We start from the raw sequence: 24,524 nt of genomic DNA, 5'->3' as shown, positions 1-24,524 counted from the left end.
TTTTAAATAGAAGGTTTCTTTGCAGTTTAAAGTCTCTATATATAAATGGTCAACCACTATTTATCTGTAATACTTCAATGACATAGCTTCAGATACTCTAGCGTTCTGCAACAAAGAAAGTGCTCTACAAGTTGGGATGCTATGACAATGCCTGGGGAAACAGAGGATGTATGTCATTATGAGTGATTATGTAATACTGCTTTCAGTTTAAGCTTATTTTTACTCATATAGTTCAGTGTTAGTTATTTATCACATTTTATAAGATTAAACATCTTGGACATGCCACTCGCACCCATTTGCTACCAAGACGCCATTTAATAGTTCATTTAGGGCATCGGCCCTGGAGATTTTCAGCAGTCTATAGGTCATGAGTTTAAGTGCTATTCATATTATGGTAAACTGGTTTCACATGGGCTTGTCTGACCGTTCACATGATAAAGCAGACAATCCTGGATGCCTACTGACCAGTCATTCCTCCACTCCTTCTCTCCTGCCCAACAGAACTTCCACTGGCCTCCCAAACGGAGGTCACTCTGATGGAGAAAACTGACATTCTTCAGCTGTTGTTAGTTACGTCTCATAATCTTACATCTCAAGTTCTAGACATAGTCAATGACGAATAAAAGTATTATTTCCTTAGAAAAATTCTCATTGGATAACAAAAAATTACATGTTGTTACAGCAAAAGAGGCTCCTCCAAAGGGAGGTTCTCACTTCTCTTTTCTTACCTCTTTCACACTGTGGACCAGTGAATCCATAAACACAAGCACAGCGGTTGGGTCCAATGCAGCGTCCACCATTCTGACACCCGTTTTCACAGACGGCTGCACACAAAACACAGCAAGAAGCTCATTAAACAGTAAATCTCCAAGTACAGCTGACCTCTGAAGAGCACAGGTCTGAACTGCACTGGTCCATTCCGATGCAGAGATTTTTCGATAAATACGGTACAGGACTGTAAATGCATTTTCTCTTCCTTGGGATTTCCTTAATAACATTTTCTTTCCTACACCATACTTTAAGAATATAGCATATAATACATGTAACATACAAAATATGTGCTAATCGAATATTTACGTGATCAGTAAGGCTTCCCATTAACTATTAGCAGTTAGGTTTCTGGGAATTCAAAAGTTACATACTTAGATTTTCAACTGCAGGGGGGGTTGACATCCCCCACCCAAGATCCATGTTGTTCAAGGGTCATCTGTACAATATTTGGTGGAGATTAAACCTATAATGGATCTCACCTCTCAAACAAGCTACAGCTCACATCACCCATTTAAGTAAATATATATGACGTATATTGAGACAAAAGCCTACACAATCAATTTAAGTCACACTGTTAGGCACAGGTTCGGTAAAAGTTTTTTTGTTTTTTGTTTTTATTAATCAGAATCACAAAAATTAGCTGGCTCAAATGTTCATACTATCAGAATATGACTATATAATTGTCTATTTTAGCTCTATTAGCCCCATAATCGAACTTCACAGGTAAGGAGGTGATTAAAATATGGGGAAATGCAGGAAAAAGGGGGCAGACAACAGGTAGCAGAAAGAGAGAGAGAAAAGGGGGAGGTATGTGACATGGAAAAATAAAGAGGATATGGCAACACAGAGAAGGAAAAATCAGAAAAGAAAAAAAGCCCCTCCTAAAAAGACCGGGTGGGGGTGGTCAATAAGAAAAGGGCAAATGTAACATGAAAAGTGAGAGGGAAATACCATCAATTCAGGAATGAAACACCAAAAGAAATAATGAATCTGGAATCTGTAGACAGCACGTAGAGGATATAAAAGCTAAGAAGGGAAAACCTCTCTGTGTCAATATAATAAATATTTTTATTAAAAAATTAACCCACGGTCCAAAATTTTTATGACACACACAGGCAGCCTGCACTCTTTCACTCCTTTCTACTTGGGACCAGGGAAACCAGGATTCAATTCAGGCTCTGTGGGCCCCAGGGAGCCAGAACTGACCCTGAGCCACTCCCCTCCCCCACTGCACCACCCTCAGCAGCCAGGACCACAAAAAGGAAACCATTCTGCAGATTCCCTGAAAAACAAGTATTCCTACTAATTCTCCCGACAGCAGCTGAATCTAAGAATCATGCCTTCTCCAAGAAAAAATACTAAGAGCTTGTCGGTCAACCCGCCCACTTTGTTGAATATCAACAATGTCCTCATAGATGAAAAGGATTGCATTCTATGACTCATGCTCAAAAAACAGAACTTAAGACATTAAAGCAAAGTGAGGGGGCAAAGCACATCTATGTGCCCTTCAAATGAAGTACACATCAAAAAAGGGAAGCTCAATAAATAAACTGACATCTAAATATGCCATAACGTTGCTATTTCCTTACCGGGAACGTTCAGCTGGTTTACCTATTTGCATCCACACTACTCCAAGTGGCTTCTGTTCTGCTGACAGTACAAAACCAGAACATACTCTGAAACAAAAGATGTCTTCATCTTAAAGCACCACTGTGCTAATAGCTTTAAGATTCTTTGTCTACAGCAGGCTTTGCTCAAAGGCAGGAAGTAGTCTACATCCATCTGCACAATTAGGCCTGTGTAAGAACTACACCTTTCGGCTTCTTCCCTTGTCCCAAGATGAGTTCTGCATAGCACTTCCTACTCATTACTGTCTGGAAATATGGGCTAGGCAATCAATTAGGTGAAGAAATACGAAGGATAAAGGAAATAAAGGTCATGAGAAGTATGAGAAAGATGGGGATGGACAGGAATGTGGAAGAAAACAAAAACCTATCCTAGAACGCTCAGTAGTGTGTAACTCCACAGAAACAACTGCCAGCATTTGAAGATCTCCACTGCTACAAAGATACACTGCAAAGAGGTGGCCCTTGCCTAATGTAATGAATTACGGTGTGAGAAAACTGCCTGAAACATCAGCAAGCTGTAAGAAACGAAAATGGAAACCACTTTTCCTGACGTGTTCCCTCATGAGACACATGCTAGGCTTTAAGGTGACTGGGGAGAAAACATTCATGGTAGACACTCAGGATTTATCCCTGTGTTAAGTGAAGGAAGAGCTTCTCTCAGGGTTTTCCAAAAACACACTTCCAAATCCCAGGTAGAAGAAGAAGGCTAGATAATCCTGGACTTTCTCCTGGAAAGAACTCGTCCACTACAGATGAAACCTAGTGTAACCTGTTTAGGCTATACTCATAATGTCTCTCTTCTCATTGTGTGTGTGTGTGTGTGTGTGTGTGTTTTGTTTGTGTTTCTCAGTGGGGAAAACATATTTATTGTTCCTTAGAAAATTCAGGTCACCATACAATATGGTTTGTTATTGTAAATACTTTTTTTTACAAATTTCTCTATTTTAACTTTTAACAGGGCAAAAATATCCGCAGATGTAACCTACTTAAACAAAAGATCTTCGAGATCCTCAATAATTTTTTTTTTTCTTAAATGTAAAGGGTTCCCATGAACAAAGAGGATGAGACCCACTCGTACAGCTACTGGCTGACATTTCCAGTTTTCGCGTGAGAGTTAGCTCCTTCCACAACAGAGACCAGTTTGCTTGCTTTGTATCCCCTTTATCTAATGTAGAAGTTGATGTACCTCAGTTACAAAAAAAAAATCCTGCAATACGTGAAAGTTTTGCAGTCTTTTTTCCACTATTTTGGAAGACAGAATGCCACAGTGAACAGATGAGCACACCCTAATCAAATTATCTTTCTGATTCTGCTGAAAAAGTGAGTTAATTGTCCCTAGCTTAGAGGGCCCCGCAGATTAAATAAAACAGTGTATAAAAACAAGTGCACAGTAGCTGCACATTGAAGGTGTTCTACAAACTTTAATTCTCCTTCTCTTTTATTCTACAGGGTATTTTATGAAAAATAAGACACGCTCTACAGAATCCAAAGTTTACACTGAGGAACAACAGCAACAGAAGAGAAGCAGGCAGTGCATGTAAAAGTGGAACAAAAAAAGTTATTTTCCTTAAGAATGAGTTATGATAAAAATTATTTCATTTTTTAAACTTTTATTTATTTAAGTCATCTCCACACCCAACATGGGGCTCAAACTCATGACCCCGAGATCAAGAGTTGCATGACCTTCTAACTGAGCCAGCCAGGTGCCCTGAAAGTTATTTTATAAAGTAGTTTTTCTTGTGACAAAATATAATGGAAATGCAAATTTACACTTCAACTGGAGTTGGAAAGAAACGTGAATATGCCTAAATTTCTGCCATGGAAAGAATGCTGACCACCCAGGAAGAAAAACAATGCTTACACCTGCTGTGGGATATACAGCAAAAGGCAATGGAGAAAAATACATGCTACATACTATCCACAGCAACTTCCTAGGGATCTTTATCACGGCCTATAATTAACCTATTATCTATATAAAAATTCAGTCTTGTGCTCCCAAGTTCATATTTCCCTAAGCTCTCTCCTAAGATCTTAGCTCAAACATCTTTCCAACTGGAGGTGGAAGGGACTCCTTGAACCATCAAATGCAAAACAAAATCCTTGCTATGCCATATTTGCAGCCCCACCTAACCCACTCCCTGGCTATTTCCCATTTCAGAAAATGACACTACCATTCACATTCTGAAGCTCCACCCAAACCTCCAGTTGTCATCAGAGGTCTTTGCTTTATGTTTTTCACCACCACCACCAACCACCGCACCGCCACCCCCCCCCCCCCGCCCACCGCATGCCCAGCCCGTCAGCACACACTTCCTTCCACAGATTCTACTTCCAAATACAAGCTCAAGGCAAGTACTTATCACATCCTCAATTACACCAGCACCGAGCATGGGCACCACTACCCTGGCTGCTAACTGGCCTTTCATTTTCTCTCTCACTCTTTCTACAACCCAGTTCCAACACAATAGCCAGAATGATGCTTCTAAGTTAATCAGATCATATCATTCCACTGCTCAAACTGCCTCAATGACTCCAAATTTCTTTTCTTGGGGTATAAGGCCCTCTACCACCATCTCAGAACTCACCTCCTACCCTTACCTCCTCTCCTCTCTTTAGCCACATGGGTCTTCTTTCATGGTCTCCAAAATACACAAAGTCTGTTTCCACCAAACTTCCTGTGAAACTGCTTCTCCTTCTGCCTGGAACCCTTTTCCCACTGACCTAAAATGGGACCTTTTGCTCACGGATCTACTCCCAACACCTTGCACAGCATGGAGCTCCCAGGAGTGACTCAATAAACACTGCTGAATGAAATGAATGAGTGCTTTCTAAGGAAGATTGTCCACATTTCTGGGAAGGCAGCTAAGCAGTTTACATGTTTTTATAATCTTCATTTTAGCAAACATATTTCCAGGACTTTTCTGGATTCACAGGCTGAGAGTTTTTACACCTGCTTCCTTACTCTCAGTACTGTAATTCTCTCTCTCTGTCTGTCAGACAACTTAGGAAGTGGCTTCCTTACACCATGTTTTGAGCTGATGTCACACCTTGCCACCTTCTTACTTGCTGTGAATGAATTTTTCTGGTTCCATGATTTGCCTGCATCATGTGTCCTATGAACCCTAAGTACTGTGCAAGGATAGTTTTGCCTCAAGAGATATTCAGGGAACAAATTTTCATATATGCTGTTCTTTTTTTTTTTTTAATTTTTTAATGTTTTTATTTATTTTTTATTTTTTTTAGTATTTATTTCTTGAGAAAGAGACAGAGTGTGAGTGGGGGAGGGGCAGAGAGAGAGGGAGACCCAGAATCCAAAGCAGGCTCCAGGCTCCGAGCTGTCAGCACAGAGTCCAACGCGGGGCTTGAACTCACGAACTGTGAGATCATGACCTGAGCCAGTCAGACACTTAACCGACTGAGCCACCGAGGCGCCCCTCATATATGCTGCTCTTCTGACCCAGTGCTTTTCCCTTTCCCCTAAATGAAAAATGTGGGGACATTGGTAGGATTTGGCACAGAGACAGAAGAACATAAAAGTGCCTCCTGTAGGAAGAGAAACTACTTTCCATCCCTTTACTTTCCATTTCTGTGAAGAACAGGGAAGGGACACAATAACACACTCTTTCTGCAGAACCTTCAGGAAAATACACACACACACACACACACACATATACCCAGACAGATGTATCAGCTGAATTCAGGCTGAAAGCAGCTAGTTTCATAATAGATCTGAGTAAATACTCTGAAAGAACAGTAGAGGCAGGCTCTTCCCCCCTATAATTGTAAAGCAATCATCATTCTCCCCTATAGACCAAAAGGCTGAGTTTAAAGGATAATTGTGTCTCTTCCCTTACTACTCAACTCTATAAAACAGGAATACAATCAGATCTCCTAACATTTCTGTATAGGTACAAAAAAGGTATAAATCAGCCTCCTTATAATATTATGTTCATAAAAGGGTTTTTTTAGTGGTTATAAACTGGGGTCCATTGTATAAAATTTAGAAACTACCTAAATGTATGAAGAATATATAGAAAAAAAAAATCATCCATGAAAAAAGAAACTTTGCTACGATTTCTGTTCCACTGTTGTCCAGCTATTTCCTGCTCCTGCCCAAAAAAGTTGCTAAACTGGCATCTCTTATTCCCGCAAGGAAAGTGGCCTCAGTGCAGTGTACTCTATCAAATTCCTTAATGCTCCACTTCCCAAACTTGTCAATCTCAGATTATCTTAACATCTGTAGCCATACCTGAAAGCCACCTACAAAAGGGATCTGTAAACTACAGCCCACAGTTCAGATCTGGCCCACAACCTGTTTTTGTACTGCCCATGAGTCAAGAAAGGTTTTAACATTTTTCTATGGTTGAAGAATCAAAAGAACAGTAATATTTTTGTGACACATGGAAATGGTATAAAATTCAAATTTCTGTGTCCAAAAATAAAGCTTTGCTGAAACACAGCCAAATTCTTTCATTTACATATGGTTTATGGTCATTCTTGCACCGTAATAGAAGAGCTAAGTAGTTGTGAGAAAGACCACAAAGTTTAAAATATTATCTGGCCTTTACCGAAAATGATGGCCGACTCCTGACCTGAACAAAGTATTTTTCTTCAAGTTGATTCACCTACTTATATTAAATTATTTTAAAAGAAAACTTCATAGCATTTGTAAATAGAAAGCTGTATTACCCTAAATGGGAGGCAGACCTAAAAATAACTACAATCACAAGAAGATACCACTTCACACCCAGTAGGATAGCTATCTCACTCACACACACATACGCAAACAAAAAGCCGAAGTGTTGGTGAGAAGGTGGAGAAATTAGAATCCTTGTACACTGCTGGTGGGAATGTAAAACAGTGCAGCCACTAACAAAAACAGTAAGGCAGCTCTTCCAATCAAAAAGAGAATCAGCATATGAGCCACGAATTCTACTTCTAGGTATGCACTCAAAAGAACGGAGAGCAGAGACTCAAGGGGATGTTTGTGCATCTATAGTCACAACGGCCAAAAGACAGCAGAACCTCAAGTGTCCATTCATGGACGAATAGACAAAAACAAAAGATGGTCGATACATACAGTGGAATGTTCACCAGCCTTAAAGATGAAGGAAATTCTAACCCATGTTCTAACACGGAGGAAACTTGAACACGTTATGCTAAGCAAAATAAGCTCGTTACAAAAGGACAAGTACCGTGTGATTCCACTTACTTGAGGTATTGAGAGTCAGTCAAATGTACATATACAGAAAGCACAATGGTGGTTGCCAGGAGACAGGGTAAGGGAGAAATGGGGGGGGGGTCAGTGTTTAATGAGTACAGTTTTACTCATGTACCTCAAAAACAAAGTTCTGAAGATGGATGGTGGTGATGATTACAAAACAGTTGTGAATGTACTCAATCCTACTCAACTGTACACTTAAAAATGGTTAAAACAGGGGCGCCTGGGTGGCTCAGTTGGTTAAGTGTCTTCATTTTGGCTCAGGTTATGATCTCAAGGTTCATGAGATCGAGCCCTATGTCGGGCTCTGTACTTGGGACAGCAGGGAGCCTGCTTGGAATTCTTTCTCTCTGCAACCCCACCTCCCCTCAAAAACAAATAAATAAACTTTTGAAAAAATGGATAAAATAGTAAATTTTATGCTTCATACATACTGAAAACAACTTTTTAAATCTTTTAAAGCTCTAACAAAAGTAAAATAAGACTAGCTTAAGCAAGGTAGATACTCTTGCACTTCTACCGTTTTGTTTTTCTATATTAAAAGGATTGATGACAGGAGAGCATGAGTGGCTCAGTCAGTTAAGTGCCCAACTCTTGATACGGGCTCAGGTCATGATCCCAGGGTTCTGAGATTGAGCCTTGTGCTTAAGATTCTCTCTCTCTCCCTTTGCCCCTCTCCCTCCTTGTGCGTGCACTCTCTCTTAGATAGATAGATAGATAGATAGATAGATAGATAGATAAATAGATAGATAGATAGATAGATAGATAGATAGATAGATAGAGAGATAGATACATAGATAGTAAAATGTTGATGAAAAATTCTTAGGGAGGTCTCAAAGATCAGCAGCAAACCGAGACTCTGCATCTGATGAAATCCACATGAAAAGGGGCCTTGTTACTATTTATGATTCAATGATGTTTGACGTTGTGTTCTTTTACTCATCCACACTTTAAAATATGGGGATTCTAGTAAGAGTCCCACCATCTGGGAAACACAAACTTCAAGTGATATGTTATTATCCAAGAGCTACAATGCCTACATCTTTGTTAAAAGGTTATCTAATTAGTGCAGAATATTCTCCAGACAGTGAAGAGAAGATCTTTACTGGATTAAAGCTCCCTCTTTCACAATGACATCGCATTTTTAAAAAATCATTTCATAGCCCTGCACTACCGTATTGTATCATTAAACATATACGAGCAAAAGACACTTTGTAAGATTGGCTCTCCTAGGGTTCATTTTGGGGTATCCTAAAGAGAGAGAGAGAAATCGTAACAATCTTTACCATTTCTTTAGTTTGGTATTCATCTTTTATGGAGCTAGATTTTTTAAAAAGCAAGTGAGTACTAACTTGTGATATATGTCAAATCTGATAAAGTAGGGGTGGTACTCAACATCAGTACTCTAAAACACAAACACTTTAAAGAGAAACAAATCTCATATGATACAAATTGGAAATTTAAGTGTAAGGGATGGCTTACTACATAAAATTATTTTTTTAATGATCATAGGCTTCACACCCCCTTAAACTATGGCTTAGTATGAAATACCCACTGAATCAAATGTCTGCTAATAAACGAAGTCTATGCCAATGTTCCTTACGTTGTCCACAGTAAGTTCCAATATATCCCTTCTGGCACTGGCAATGGTCATCAGCACAGGTCCCTCCATTCAGGCATCTAACATTGCACTGCTGAACTGCAAGGAACAGCAAAAAAGCATAAAACTATCAATCACTATAATTACAGTGTCTGTGAGTTTTAAAAGTATACTAAATCCCAATTCAATGGCAAATATATTCTACAGAAGCACTGTGACACAAATACATCTTTATTTGTGTAAGTACACACATGAGCATATGTGTTACATTACTCACCATGCCTTTAAAACATATTACACTTTCACTGTCAATCAATATATGATGACTAGTAGTGTAGTTTCCAGAATGTGGGAAGCACTTGTGTATCCATTTGGAATGCAGGGGCTGAGTGCCTGCCCTATGTGCTCAGCGCCCCACTGTAATGAAAGACTTACTATCCACTCTCATGAAGCTACCATTCCCATAGACGGACAAAACACAAGTCAACAAATGCCACAAAGCCATCATAGGTTGTGACAGGTTCTCCAAAGGAAATTGTGTCATGAAAGGGAATAGCCTGGAGTCAAAAAGGAACCTAGATAGAAGCGAGACAAGAACCATTCTGATGCAACACTTAAACTGAGTTCTAAAGAATGAGAATGAGCCAGGCATGAGAAGTACCAGCGAGGAACCTCACAGGGAGAGGAATCAGAAAACTGAAATACTCTCAGATGGTAAAGTTCTTCTGTTTGAAGAATGGAAAGGGTTACATGATTATAAAGAGTCAGGCTGAGAAGAGAAGAGCGTGGAGAGGCATCCAGAGGCCAGCCAGATAATGCAAGGCCTCCTTCGCCATTGAAGGTTTTGCATTATACCCCAAATGCAACAGAAGTCATTGAAAGGATTTAAATCAGACAGTAAAGTGATGCAATCTGTATTTTTAAAGGATTCCTCAAGCTGCTCTGCACAGAAGAGATTTGAAGAGAGCAAGAGCAGAAGCCAGAGAAGCCCTCAGAAGGTTACTGCAGTAGTCCCTCTGAGAGATGTGGGGCGCTAAACCATAGGCTCTCAGTGGTGATGCAAAGGAGAAGATATATTTGAGATGTTTCCCAAGAGAACTCACAGGTCTTGTTGAAAGAGCTGATATGACATGAGAGAAAGAGGGAGAAAGCGAAGAGAAACAGTTGCTCAAGCACTGGGTGGATGGCAGCGCCATTTGCTGAGGCAAGAGAAACCGGAAGTAGACTGTGGGCCACAATGAATCAAATTTCATGCTACCAACTTTCAGAAGTTTACTAAGCATCACGGAGATGTGGAATAGGAAACGGAACAGGCGAATATGAGGCTCAATGGAAGGATATATTCTGGAGATCATCACTATGAGTTAGCAACATATTGGTAGTATTGAAGGCATATATGCAAATGAGTTCACCCAGGGAGACCAGACTGTTGACAATGCTGAACTCTGAAAGGAAGTCTAATGAAGAGGACACGGACAGGAGACTAAAATAATAATAATAATAATAATAATAATAATAATAAAGGAACACTGTGGCCATTGATATTGCACTAGTGAAGGGAAAAGAGCATTTCATAAAGAGAGTCAGTAATGGTGCTAAATGCCTTAGGAAGTGGAGCAGGGTGGGGACTGGAAAAGAGAGAATATTTCCTGATGAAAATAGAGTTATTACTCAAGGCCACAGAAATTCATGGATGCCCTCTGGAATTATATACCATAAAATGAGGGTAGGCCTGTGAATGTTTTGTTGCCCAGGCAGAGAATTAAAAAGTTGAATTGTAAAATTTCTCCAGGATTGGGTTTGTTTGTTTGTTTGTTTTTTGCGGGAAAACTAAGACAAGACAATGAAGATATGGGCAAGAATATCTTCCAGGCGTTCAGATAAGGGAGGTTCCGGAAAGCAATGGAGGAAATCTGCTAATCAGGGTGGTCAGAGAAAGCCTGGATGAACTGTGAACGAGAGCTTTAAAAAGCTGAGAAAATGACGGATTATTTTCAAAGAAAATGAAACTAAAGTTCTACTCAGAAGTTTCATCAGAAGACAATGACATCTGTCATAGAAATCTTGAATCTTCAATATCTGAGTCAGACAGATTCTCTTGCATGTCTTCTTAGGGAAAACGTGGAGAGAGAAATGTTAAAAATGAAACGTCACTCTGGCTTGAGGCAAGTTTAAAATTTTATTCAATTACTGAGCAATTAAATAAAAAGTATCTGCTTCTACTCTGTTAGAATATTACCTTAAACACTGGCCTAAAAGATTACGCTTGAAGACCCGACAATTCTTAGCTAGGTCATGAATAACACAATGTTAGTCTATTGTTGTGATCTTTCAGGGTTGCTGGGAGTTCATATGTGTAAAGCAGAGCAAGTTAATAAACGTAAAGCATCATGTCAGTACACAGTATTTTGTCAGTTACCTTTCCCGATTAGTTAACCTACAAAACAGGACATGAACCACAGGATTACACAATAGGCAATAAACAGAGCATAGGGTTTGCAAATGCCTACAGGTTTAGGCATCAGAACACGTGGATTCAAATCTATGTTACCCTGGGCAAGTTACTTAACTCAAATGCACCCATCTTCTTTCTCTGTAAAATGGGGTCATAATATTACCTCATAGTTCTTTTTATGTGAGGATTAAATAACATGGGATCGTCAAAAACATAAAACAGTACCAGGCACATAGTAAAAACCCAGTAAGTTACAGTTCTTATTCATTTTAAAAAAAATTTTTTTAAATGTTTATTTACTTTTGAGAGCGAGAAAGAGAGTGAGTGGGGGAGGGGCAGAGAAAGGGAAAAACAGAATCAGAAGCAGGCTCCAGGCTCCGAGCTGTCAGCACAGAGCCTGACGCGGGGACTCGAACCCACGAGTTATGAGATCACGACCTGAGCTGAAGTCAGACACTTAACTGACTGAGGCACCCAGGCTCCCCAACAATTCCTAATTATAAAGAACTTCTCCACTGAATCCAGGTACTTTTATAACATAGATGCGGAGCTTCTGGACCAGAATTAAAGCATTTTGCTTAATAAACATCATGACCCTACTCCTTCTTAGTTTATGGTGACAATAATTAAGCCACCGAAGATTTTTCACTCCAAAGGCAAATACAGATATAGTTAGTAAGGAAAATAATCAGAGACTTATACCCTTGTTGCAAAAGACATTTTGCGTTTACTCAGAAGTTTCAGAATAATGCATTAAGTAAGGTCACATCTAAGAAACATACTTGATTTTGATCCACAGGTTGGTGATATTTGGCCGCTGGAACAGGTACACATGTTAGGACGGGAACAAAATCCATCTCCACAACTATTTCTACAAATTGCTGTGGAAAGCACAATAGGGAAGGAGAGGAACAATTAGGTAATAATCCACAGTTTACAAAACCAGAAAGCTACAGTTAACAACACTAAACCTGAAAAGCTAAGATAAAAACAACAACCACCATGGGATACATAATGACTAATTTCAGATATGTAACAAAACTACCCATTGTAGACATGAGACTTAGTCTCATAAGTATCCTTACAATAATGTGCAAACAAATGGCACTATTTCAAGTTCCATAGCCCTTTAATTCTCCCATCAATACGGGTCATGTTTCCCATTCAAGGCAGAGTGTTTATACACAGAATTTACCACAAGACAACAGTCTTGGTCCTAGAAGCTGGGAGGACTGAGGAAACCCAGAGGTCCCACATACCTCAGGAAACACAGCCCACTCTGGAAAAGATCTTCACAAGACATAGGAAATACAAAATGGGTGGAGCCAGAGACTCTGAGCCCTAACCACTTGGCCAAGCCCCAGGGGTTCTGTGCACATTCCTTCCCAGCTGGTATCTGACCTGCCCCATCATCAATCTTTGTTCTCCTTAATAATTCCCTCTCTCCTTCCTCCAGCCTTTCTTCCCTTATGCTACCACCACAACGTGGCCTATCCCTGCTGCTCAGAAAAGCTGCTGCGACATTTTGATGGAGGGAGAGTTAAAGCCTCCTGCGGTTGTGACCTCCAAGGTATGAGGGTCATCACAGCAAACAATGTTAGGCTCACTGACACAGCACATACCATGGATCCTCAAAATCGTCAGCAGAGTGCTTTCAAATGGGAAGGCTCTCCCATGTTTAGTCAGTTCATTTATCTCCATATCTACAACTGAATTCTTTCTTTGTGCACAAAGTCTATGTACTTTAAAGCTCCATGAGTAGATGCATGAAGACAAGAAGAGGAGAGTCTGGGAATGTCTTCAAACTAGCTATAAACATTTATGCAGATGTGTGTATGTGTCTTTTGCTAGACAGGGGTCTCACAATTTTCAAAAAGATCTAAGACCTGCAATAATGTAAATGGCGTATTCCACAGAAGCAAGCTAACTCAGTAATTGTTTTCCTTCTCCAAATTGCCTCTTGACATCCACATAATATGACCAGCATCTCCATTAGTAGTCCTTGTAAGTGAAAATGTCATAGATCACAGTGTGAAGACTGTTAGGCAAGAACATGGTTCCTGTCATAGAGTGGACCGTTAATTTCTAAAATGTGCTACAGTTTCTGATCACCAATAATTTTCCAGTGACACATATTCATTAAAATAATATTTTATGTCAAAGCCCCCTATCCCCAGCAAGCTGACATTGAGTTTAGGCTTAGGTGATCTACAAAGTGCGAATACCCAGGTCCTAAACCCAAGGAAGGTCTCATGGAGGAAGACCGGTCATCCTCAGACAGCAGATCTCTGTTATGACCACAGGTGTGTGCTCTATAGCTGTGAGCCAGTGAGAAGGGAAAGCATGTAGGCCCTTTCTCCTCGTGCTCATCTCAAATTAAGATTTCCCTCACCAAACTGTCTATCCCTCCCACAGTCATGAAAACCATGAGACCCAGAAACACCAAAAGGAGAGGGCAAGAGGACATAGTTGTTAGGATTTTACAGATGCTGGGAGAAGGTACACAGCACAGTGAAGAATACACAGTACGCCAGAGGTCTGATGTGGAGCTCTTGTGCTACTGTGGACCCACTGTAAACTTAGAAAAAAACACACAGCTTCTCTGGGTTTTAGTTTTCTTCTTGGTAAAAGAAAACAGAGCTTATACTGGAGGGATCTGATGTCTTTTCAGGTTCAAATGCTATGATTTCAGGCCAACTCCCTCCCATTCTACTGATCAAAATGCCCTTCATAGCAAAATTTCACAATAAGTAAATCAACAAACTTTCCCACTGCTTCAAGTTCTAACAAGATTAAAATAAAACCAAACCAATGAAAAGTGAGAGAGTCAATTCCATTCCTTCGGAAACAATATTGGGAAGTTCAGAAGTACTTCAGTGATCTTTGCAGGTCACAACTAAGAACCCTGACAACAAGCACAGAGACTCAAATCAAAATGCATCAGGTTTGCAGCAGTTTGAGAAATACACTTTTCTTTTATTATCTTTGGCTCTTCATGAAGCCTGGTGAAGGCCAAACAGATTAAAATTCTAGACGGTAATCATTCTAATGTTTTCTGTAAAGAAAGAATTCTGTTATATAAATGTATGAAAAAAATAATCTTTGGTGCATGCATTCTATTGGTATTTTACTTATGTCTTTTTCTAAGTTGCCTCAGAGCTTGCCTTTTGCTAAATGATAGAAATTCAATAAATGCAATAAATAACTTATCATCACCAGGAAATCCTAGAATGAAAATTCCCGACTTTGACTTTATGATGGTTTCAGTTTGGTTATTATCTTCACATATTCATTTTAAAAGCCAAAAATAATTGAACTACTAAATTTAATGTAAAGTATTAAAATTCAAAATTTAAGTGAGATCTCTACAACAGAATATAAAGGCATTACATTCTTCCTCTACTTTGTGCACTATTTCAATTTTTTTTTAACATTTATTTATTTTTGAGACAGAGAGAGACAGAGGATGAACAGGGGAGGGTCAGAGAGAGGGAGACACAGAATCTGAAACAGGCTCCAGGCTCTGAGCTGTCAGCACAGAGCCCGACGCAGGGCTCGAACTCACGGACCGCGAGATCATGACCTGAGCCCAAGTCGGCCGCTTAACCGACTGAGCCACCCAGGCGCCCCTGTGCACTATTTCATAGTCTTGGGTGTTTGAGTTATTTTTTTCATGCGCTGATATTTTTGTAGAGAACTCTTGATATATGTGCTATACACATTTTTGGAGATTTAAGGATAACTTCAAAGTTTATGCTTTCTAGAGATTTATGATACATGTAACTTCCATTGTATTTCATAAACACCCAAATATTTCAAGTAGCAGAAATGCAGGCTACAATGCCACTGTTGTTCTGAGATTTCCAAAGTGGTTTTTCTAAACAAGTAAAAAGCACAACGTTACTGAAAAACTACAAGTATTTAAAGCCAACATTCAGAGGGATGTGTATATATATATATATATATATATATATATATATGTACATGTATATATGCACAATATATCCATGTACATATATATTTCTACCACAAATATTCTGGAAGGCTCTGTTCTCTGGAATTCCCATTCCACACCAATCCAATAAAATCTGACTTTACAGATTTTCAACACATACCATAAACCGATCCCTTCTTCTCGGCTGCCCTCCAACTCAATAATGGCAGTCACATTCATTACATTTAGTGAGTCAGACTTTCCGCAATGCCTAAGTCATCCCAGCTAGTATGGCAGGTGTGTGGTGAGTGACATTAGCTGCTTTAGGATTCTAGGAACCATGTTAAGTTTAAAGCAGGCATGATTATGCCCTACTGGCCTGAAAGAGTAAATACACCCTCCATAAATGCCTCACATAGATGATTTCTGCATTGGAGAAAAAAGAATGCAGTACCCTTTCTTCCTTTTGAATAAAGTAAAGGCTTATAATCAGAGGGTTTATGTAAAATATTTATGAATCACTTTAAAGAACAGTCATTATTTCCCATTTTTGCCTCCCAACTGGAGATTGTGGGATTTTTAGAGTAGAAAAACTTTTAAGAAACAAGTCTTCACAACACTTGAGATTTCATTCCTTTTTAAAAAACTGAAACAACATTACATTAAGGGTCTATCTCAAACCCACAAAACCAATAAATATAGAGTCAGAGATGCCACTACATCCTTATTATCCCTTGGCTAGTGAGGCTTGCCCGTTTTCTCTGTTCACAGTTGCATAATTACCTTTTCCCTGGAGAACATGAAGGTCAATCTAAAGTCAAGATTGGCTCTAAATGAATGTGCTGTCTATGATACCTGGCTCTCCTCTGGACAAGACAAATGTGACTCTGCTAGATAAATACACAGAGGAAGGCCAGTCACACTTCAACTCACAAATTCACAGGAATGTGAAATAAGACATCCTATGGCCCATCACGGTGAGGTTGATAACTAATGACTTCTCCAATTAGAATTTAGGAAAGCTACATATACTCTTTGAAAACTAAATAAAATAATAAAAATTTTAAGGCCAGAGATGCAGAACTTTTGAAGTTCTACGCCTCACACTTTGAAAAACCTACTGTACTCTAGGAGACAGATATGGAGCCTGAAAATCCTAAATTTAAATATCTTCAGGAAAAAAAAAAAACAACCTCAAACCATTTGGGAAGAGTTCTTTTAAAAATTTTGTTGACCTGGGTCAACTCTAAATCCCTGAGAGAGTTCCTTTCATATCTATGTTATGTGGCTGTTGAGATGAAACCAGAGATAATAAAGTGGTTTTGTACAAAGGCCTAAGCAAGCTTGATCTTCAAAAGTCCTAAACCTCATGCAGTCAAAAGCCAGATAATTTACATAATCACATTGTGGTCTTATCTGGACTCTTTTAGGAAAAAGTGGTTTTGAGTTATCTAGGGAATTGCTGTACTCCCCCTTCAGTTTGTATTAATAGACACAGAAAGATAAAACTTCCAAGTATCTCTGAAACCTTTATCATTATTGCCCTTCAACAGAGCCTAGAAGTGGAGCCTAAACTGATGTAAACCGGCTGCTTCTTCCTCAACACTCCGAACGGGGCCGCGTCCTAATTACCACTGCTTTGTGGCCACTGGATTCTAAAAGCAACTGTGTGCCCCCAAGGACTCAAAGCAAGAGCTGGGCCCTGACAGGGGGCCGACCGCGCTGCCCAGGCGGCAATCCCCATCAGGCACTCACGGACAATGCACTGGTTTCCTCCAGGAAGCGTCTTCCATCCAGGGCAACAGTAGGAGTGGAACCTGGATCCGCACACGTTGGGCCTGCGATGGACAAGCGAGGTCACACACATGGAGGGAAGGGTACGGTAACACATTAGCGGTTTTCCCAAGCAAAACCCTGAGTGAGAGGATTTCGGGACAACAAACAAACCAAAACTACACTTCACATTCTTGGGGCTTGGGGCGCAGACAGGGAAGTACATGGGCTGGAACAGGGGAGGGTCGGAAACGTCTAAACCTTGCTTTTCGTCTGCCCTCCCGTATTGCCTTCCTAAAGGGCGAAAAGAAACTTAGAAACATGTCATTTGCTACTACTCTAGCCTCCGGATGCAGAGAACAAAGGGATCCCTCTGTTTTCAAAAATCCTTGCCCTCGTCCCCAAATCCGTCCCTCCTCCATCCACTGTTCCTGCGGCCCCGACGTGTCCAGGAAGGCGCGTCGGAAGCTGAAGCGCTGGAGTTTGATGATTAGACTGAACCCTAAGCCCCGCACTGGTCCTCAAACAAAAGGCTCGGGAGCGGCGCCCCCGACGGTGGGGTGCTGGCAGGCTCCACCAGCCCCGACGCCCAGTGGACTCAAGCCCGCCTCCAGCCCCACATTTGGAACCTGTTCCCGCACCGCGGTCACTGCGCGCGCTCTACCATCCGCACCCGGGGGCCTCCGACCCAACCCCCTAGGGAGGGCTTTTTGCCCACTGAGCTGCGGAGGAAAAGGGGGAGGCGCTCCTGGGAGTCCTCGGGATTCTGGTGGAGGGGGCCGCGGCTTGAGCCGCCAGAACTAGGCTGAGGGAGGGGTGGGATGGAAAGCTGCCAAGGCAAGGGTTTCCCCCCCCCCCCCCAGTGCCTCCTGCCCACCTACCCTCGGAGCACGTCCTGCTGTCCTCGTCTGCGGACGCGGCTGGCCGCCGCGGCGCCCTCCTCGCGGTACTCAGGCACCGCGAACCCGCCTTCGGAGCCCGCCGCCGCGGGCCGGACCTGTTGCGGGGGCGGCTGGGGCCGGGGCGGTTTGGGCGGCGGAGGCTGGGGCTGGCCAGCCGTGCCCTGCGCCCAGAGCGCCACGCAGCCCAGCCACACGAAATAGGGCTGCAGACACAGCCGCCGCCGTCTCCCCATCGCTGGCGCCGAGAGCGCGCGGACCGTGGTCCGCGAACAGAGAGTGCTGGGAGACAAAAATCTGTGCGGCCTGAAAAAAGTTAGGGTCTACAAAGCCCTCCGTCGGCTCCCGAGACTCCCCGGGGCTCGGGCTCCCTGCTCTAGCGGGAGCCCCGGAGCGAGCGCCGGCCCCCTGGCTGACGCCGGGGCGCGGGCTCTAGCGCAGCGGGCGGCGAGGCGCGGCGACGGTACAGCCGGCAGCCCTGCGCGGTCCACGTTGCATCCCCCGGGCCACGGCCCCGAGCGACTCCAGGACCGCCAGCGGGTGGGGGCGGGAAATTACAAAAGTAACCCGAGCAGCCTCGGCGTAAAGTTACAAAGAAAGCGGACCTCAAAAGAAAAAAAAGGCCTGCACGCAGCGCCGCGGCGGATTCCCGTGCGCTCCGGGAACAGATCTTGCAAAGCTGCAAAAGTCACCAGAAAGAAGCCGGCAAGCAAACAAAAGTCGCCCCCCACGGAAGAGGGTCTCCTCCCGGCTCGCCTGGAGTCCCGCGGGGCAGCGACGCGCCGGCGGCGGCTGAGGAGCCGAGCTGAGGTGTGCGGGGCCAGGGCGAGCCGCCGGTGAGAGAGAGGGCAGGAGGCTGGAGGCCGGGGAAGATGCGGCGGGCGAGGGTGCGGCGCGGGGGTTTTGAGGCCCGGCGGGGCGTGGGGCGGGCCGGCGGGCGGCGGCTGTCAGTGGGGGCTGGAGCGCAACCGTCCACACGTGGAGCGCAGCCCCGACCCAGGGGCCGACGCACAGTGGGCGGAGACAGAGTTAAGGGGCGAACGGGTGGGGAGGAACAAGGGGAGCTAGGGGCTGGGGGAGGGGAAGAGGAAGGAAGGGGGTAGGATGAAGGGAGGGGAGAGGACTGAGATTGGGGAGAACGGGGGCGGGGGGGGGGGGGCAAGCCGGAGAGGAAGGCCGGGGCTGGAAGAGGGGCTTGGAAGGAGGGATTGGCGAGCCCGGGTGCGAGAGGAAATGAGCGGGGGATGGGGGCGAGGTTAGAGCGAGGAGAGAAGTGGGAAAGGGGAGGGGGGGCCGGGGGCCTGGGGGCCGGCTGGAGGGGGCGAGGCGCTAGTCGGCTTTGCTTCCCGTCCCCCTCAATTGGCCGCTAGCTCTGTTTTGACTGTACAAAGCGAGCAGACGACGGGGGAGGGGGCGGTTAGGGACCGGATTTGGGAAAGGAGGCAGCAGCCCCTTCCCCTCCCCCTCCGCCCTTGCCGGGCGGCGGACCAGGGACGAGGGTCTCTAAAGGCACTTGGCTGGGCTAGACCCGCAGCTGAACTTCCCCGTGTCGGGCGGAGGCCACAGGGTTGAGGAGGAGAACGGGTACTCCCAGACCCATACCCGGGGTGGGGGGATTCGAAGCCAAGCAGGAATAGAGACTTGCGCGGAACTTGGCTGCAACCTCAATCAGAGGAGGCCGGGCCCTCCCCATCGCCCTCCTACCCCCACCTCCCCACCAGGAGCGGCGTCAGTCTGTGGGACCCGCAAAGGGGCTGGGCGTTTCCAGATTGAAATGTGCCCTCCACCTCCAAGAGGGAGCTCACGTGGCCGCGGGGGGCCTCGGCTGCGTGCCGGCGCCGCGGTCCTGGGGAGTCCGCGCAGGGGGTGTGCTCGGGAGTGACCCCTGGCAGAGCTTTGCCGGGAGTTGCAGCCAGAGACGAGTTAGAGACCCTGAGCTGGCGGGGGTAAGGGGGGGGGGGGGAAAGCGTTGGACGCAGAGCTGGGAAATGGGTCTTGGGGCAAACCCTTGGTTTCGGCTTGGACTCATTAATGATTAAGCCCTAGCGATTGGTGCTTACAGGCTGGCGACCTGCCCTCTGAACTCTTAGAACTGCCTCTGCATTCATCCGCCTCTGGGGTCTTCCTTTGTGGCCCTGATTTCCTGAGGTCTCTGTAAAGCCCTAGTCATCTCTCAATCCATGGCACTGCATGGTTAAAAATCAAACATCCCTAAAAACTAAGGCTGACGATCCAAGCACAGTTTAGGAAACAGTGCAAGAGACCAATGTCTGGATTATTCGGGCCTTGGATGTGTATGTGTGCGTGCGTGTGTGTGTGTGTGTGTGTGTGTGTGTATTTCTTTTTTTTTTTTTTTCTTTCTGGCCTGAATTGCCCAGATGTGCTATTTGGCAGCCAAAATTCTCTAAGAATTGGCATAACTCCCTTCCCTATTTTCCAAATGTAGTCAGACAAAGCGTCTGACTTACAATATTCTCCTAAGGCCAAAAAATAGGTAGGAGTCACATAATTTCATGTGAGACACCAATTTGTATAAATTCAAAGAAACTAAAGACAGTAATAGAGGTATTTGTCAGGCACTGTGCTTCAAACAAAACCATTTCAACTAAAGGAACTAAATAAAGTATCTCCTGGTTGAAGTCATGTTTTAATCATACTCTTTAAAACATTCAACCTTGTTAAATGGGTTTTTGTTAATACTTATATGACTTCAGGGTTCATTTCTGTCTGTCACATGAAATCCAAGTGCTCTAAAATTGCATATCCATGTATCCTTTGACTCAACAATACCACTTTTAGAAATCTATTTAGGGGCGCCTGGGTGGCGCAGTCGGTTAAGCGTCCGGCTTCAGCCAGGTCACGATCTCGCGGTCCGTGAGTTCGAGCCCCGCGTCAGGCTCTGGGCTGATGGCTCAGAGCCTGGAGCCTGTTTCCGATTCTGTGTCTCCTTCTCTCTCTACCCCTCCCCCGTTCATGCTCTGTCTCTCTCTGTCCCAAAAATAAATAAACGTTGAAAAAAAAAAAAAATTTAAAAAAAAAAAGAAATCTATTTAAAAGATCTACAGGCAAAAAAAAAAATGAAATGATGAATACATTCATCTGTTCATTACAGCACTATTTGTAATAGCAAAATATTAAAAACACAAATTTCCCATTAATAAGAAACTGAGTGTAATTTGTTCCATTCAATGAATTACTCTATGGCTGTAAAAAAATGAATGAGGATCTCTGTACAGTCCTATGAAGTTATCTCTGGAATATACAATTTAATGAAAAAAAAAAAAACCCAAAGAACAGATAGAAATAGGTAAATCCATTGAGATAGAAAGAATAAAGGTTATCAATGGCTGGGTTGCAGTGAGAAGAGAATGAGGAATTATTGTTTAATGGGTACAGAATTTCTACTTAGGGTAGTGAAATGTTCTGAAAATTGTGATAATTGTTGCACAACATTGTGAATGTACTTAATGCCACTAAATTGTATACTTAAATATGATTAAAATGGTAAGTTTTATATTGTGCATATTTTACCAAAATTAAATAAATAAAGCAAAATGCAGGTTACTGTGTGTATTCTATGCTACTTTATAGTATGTGAGTGTGGGTATGGGTGCATTTTTAAAAGTAGAAGTGTAAACCAAATCTAATAAAAATGTTATCTTAGGGAAGGAAGAAGATAGTGAAGAAGAGACAATGATAGAAGCTAGACCTTGGTAAATGTGCCTTGTTTTATGGTTCTAACTTTGGAATATGCATATTTTATATACTTAAAGACAAAATTAAATTTAGAAAGAGCAGTGTCTAAAAATATAAAACAAACTAAAACAAATGAACCTATTTATGACATTGGTGGCATAACTAGAGGGGATAATTATTTAAGGTGATATTTTAACATAATATTTGAAATGTACATCTTTAGTATGATATAATCTAAGGATGAAATGAACTAAAAATAAGCCTGAAACTGCCTTCAATGGTAGTAATGTGAGAGAGGGAAGGAAAGAGAAAAAGAGGGAGAAAAATATTAGAAATCATGATTTCAGCATGAGAAAGGAGATATGAAATAAAAATACAGACATTGTAAGCTTAAATTGAATTATGAAATGCCAATATGAATTGGAACTTATCTTTATCTAAATATGCATTTCCTGTTCCTATGCATTGAAAAGACCTGGAAGGAGTGACAACCCAATAATAACAGACACCCTTTGTGCCCAGATTATGGTTCCTAAACACCAGTTAAAGGAATGAGGGCTCCTTGCTTAAGAGTCTGATTTCAGTTTTGGGGCAGGAAGTACATAAGATACATTATCTTGTCATAGTTGAAAGCAAGGGATTTATCACTTTGGCAATCATGTCAAAAGGAAACTGAAGCTAACGTGAAAAAAATCCCACTAACCAAAGATGGGAAAATTTGAGGATCAAAAAGAAAACTGACCACAAAAGATTGAAATATATGAAATGTGTAAGTATTTGAGTTCCAAATGATATCCCAAACAAAAAATTAATTGGTCCCTTTTAGAGGTTGTTAGGCACAGCTTATTATTCTAGAAATATTGATAAATAAAATAATCATGTGTCCTGATTTTGCTGGATAGACTTAAAGAAGTATTTCTTTAAAAATTATTACAATTGTAGGGGTACCTGTGTGGCTCAGTCCATTAAGTGTCTGGCTCCTGATTTCGGCTCAAGTCACGATCTCAGGGTTCATGGGTTTGAGCCCCATGTAGTGCTCCATGCTGACAGTGCCAAGCCTGCTTGGGATTCTCTCTCTCTCTCTCTCTCTCTCTCTCTCTCTCTCTCTCTCTCTCTTTCTGTCTCTTTCTCCCCGCCCCTTCCCTGCTCACACACACTCTCAAATGAACTTAAAAATAAAATAAAATAAATTACAATTGTAAATACAGGAATGATAGAATTAGAAAAAATCACAACTTTGCAAACTGTAATGAAATAATGGACTTGAGCCAGAGTTATCAATGGTTGCTAAAACCATTACATCAGGCATTCCAACCAGTGGGGAAAGGGGGTCCATTTTCTCCCCATTGGATATTTGGCAATATCTGAAGACATTTTTTATTGTCACAACAAAATGGGGGGAGGGCAAGAGAGTCAAAGGTACCAGGAATGCTGCTAAATATCATTTAATGCACAAGATAGTCCCCCATAACAAAGTATTATCTGCTCCCAAATATTAATTTATTTGAGAAACTCTATATTAGGTTAACAGTCAAGAGGGGACTGTTTAACGATTTAAGCTGTTACCACCAAAACCTACTGGTTAATTGTTAAATTGCAAAAAAACAGGACAAACAGACAATATGTGTCTGTTTTAGTGGTGCAATATGAGGCGACAAAGAACCACCTGTAAAATACTTTTGTCAGAAAACGTAACCTGAGTTATGTAGTCATAATTTCACATTGAACTACCAGTTTTTAGAAACTGTGGAGGGTAGTGAAACATATTAAACGATACTGCAAGAATAGAGTCAACAAGATCTAGAATGTAGGAAATACCATAGGACCAATTTTGTTCACATAAATGACATAGATCGAGAAAAGAGAGGAGAACTATTCTGGCCTAACAACCAAATGCAAAACTTGTAGCTTATCTGGGATTTTTATTTGAATAAGGGTATGAAATGACATTTTTGAGACAACATGGGGGATTGAAAGCTAATTATTAGATATTAAAGATTAATTTTCAATTTGAGAGGGATGTGACAATGATATTATATTTTCTACTAATATTTTCCTGTATTTACTAAGTTCTTTATAGATGAAATGATAGGATGCTGGGGTCTGATTTAAAATACTGTGGGACAAATAAAGGCAGGGTTCTGAAAAGTTGGAGTAGATGTACTTTTCTCTATTCCTCTTGCTAAGTATACTTAGCTAAATATCCTGAACATTGTATGTAGGAAAAGAAAAAGAAGACTCTAACCAGTGGAAGGAAGACAGCAGGTTGGCTGGGCCCCAGGACCTGAGGAGTGACATGGACGTGAGTTCCTTGAGTTTTCATTTTCCCTCATATCCTGGACTAGGTGCTGCAAAAGCTCGAGACCTGGAAATCCCAACTGGCACAGGCAAAAAAAAAAAAAAAAAAAAAAGCCTCCAAGAAGACCCTGCACTTTCTTGCCAAAAGTCAGGAAGAGTATACACTAGCAAGACAAAAAAAAATTTATAGACAATAACTGCTCTACAACCAGCCAAACATCACAGAAAAAAATGTGGTCACCCTGCATC

At 42.2% G+C, this 24,524-nt stretch overlaps 1 protein-coding gene across 1 annotated transcript in view; it reads right to left on the bottom strand.

The window, feature by feature from the left end:
• FBN2 (fibrillin 2) overlaps positions 1-19,181 on the bottom strand; it is a 258,120-nt gene extending 238,939 nt beyond the window's left edge. The window contains exons 1-5 of the mRNA XM_025924336.2: positions 18,264-19,181; positions 17,365-17,447; positions 12,458-12,556; positions 9,224-9,319; positions 729-824 (exon numbers count right to left, since the gene is read on the bottom strand). Of these exons, the coding sequence (XP_025780121.1) occupies positions 729-824; positions 9,224-9,319; positions 12,458-12,556; positions 17,365-17,447; positions 18,264-18,517 (628 nt within the window). The 5' untranslated portion in view covers positions 18,518-19,181. The remainder of the gene's footprint in view (positions 1-728; positions 825-9,223; positions 9,320-12,457; positions 12,557-17,364; positions 17,448-18,263) is intronic.
• Between the last annotated feature and the right edge of the window lie 5,343 nt (positions 19,182-24,524).

The sequence above is a fragment of the Puma concolor genome, chromosome A1 (assembly GCF_028749965.1).
Source record: "Puma concolor isolate L17-30 chromosome A1, mPumCon1.1.hap2, whole genome shotgun sequence".
NCBI lineage: Eukaryota > Metazoa > Chordata > Mammalia > Carnivora > Felidae > Puma > Puma concolor.
The sequence above is the reverse complement of the archived record's forward strand: the minus strand, read 5'-3'. Positions and strand labels throughout refer to the sequence as shown.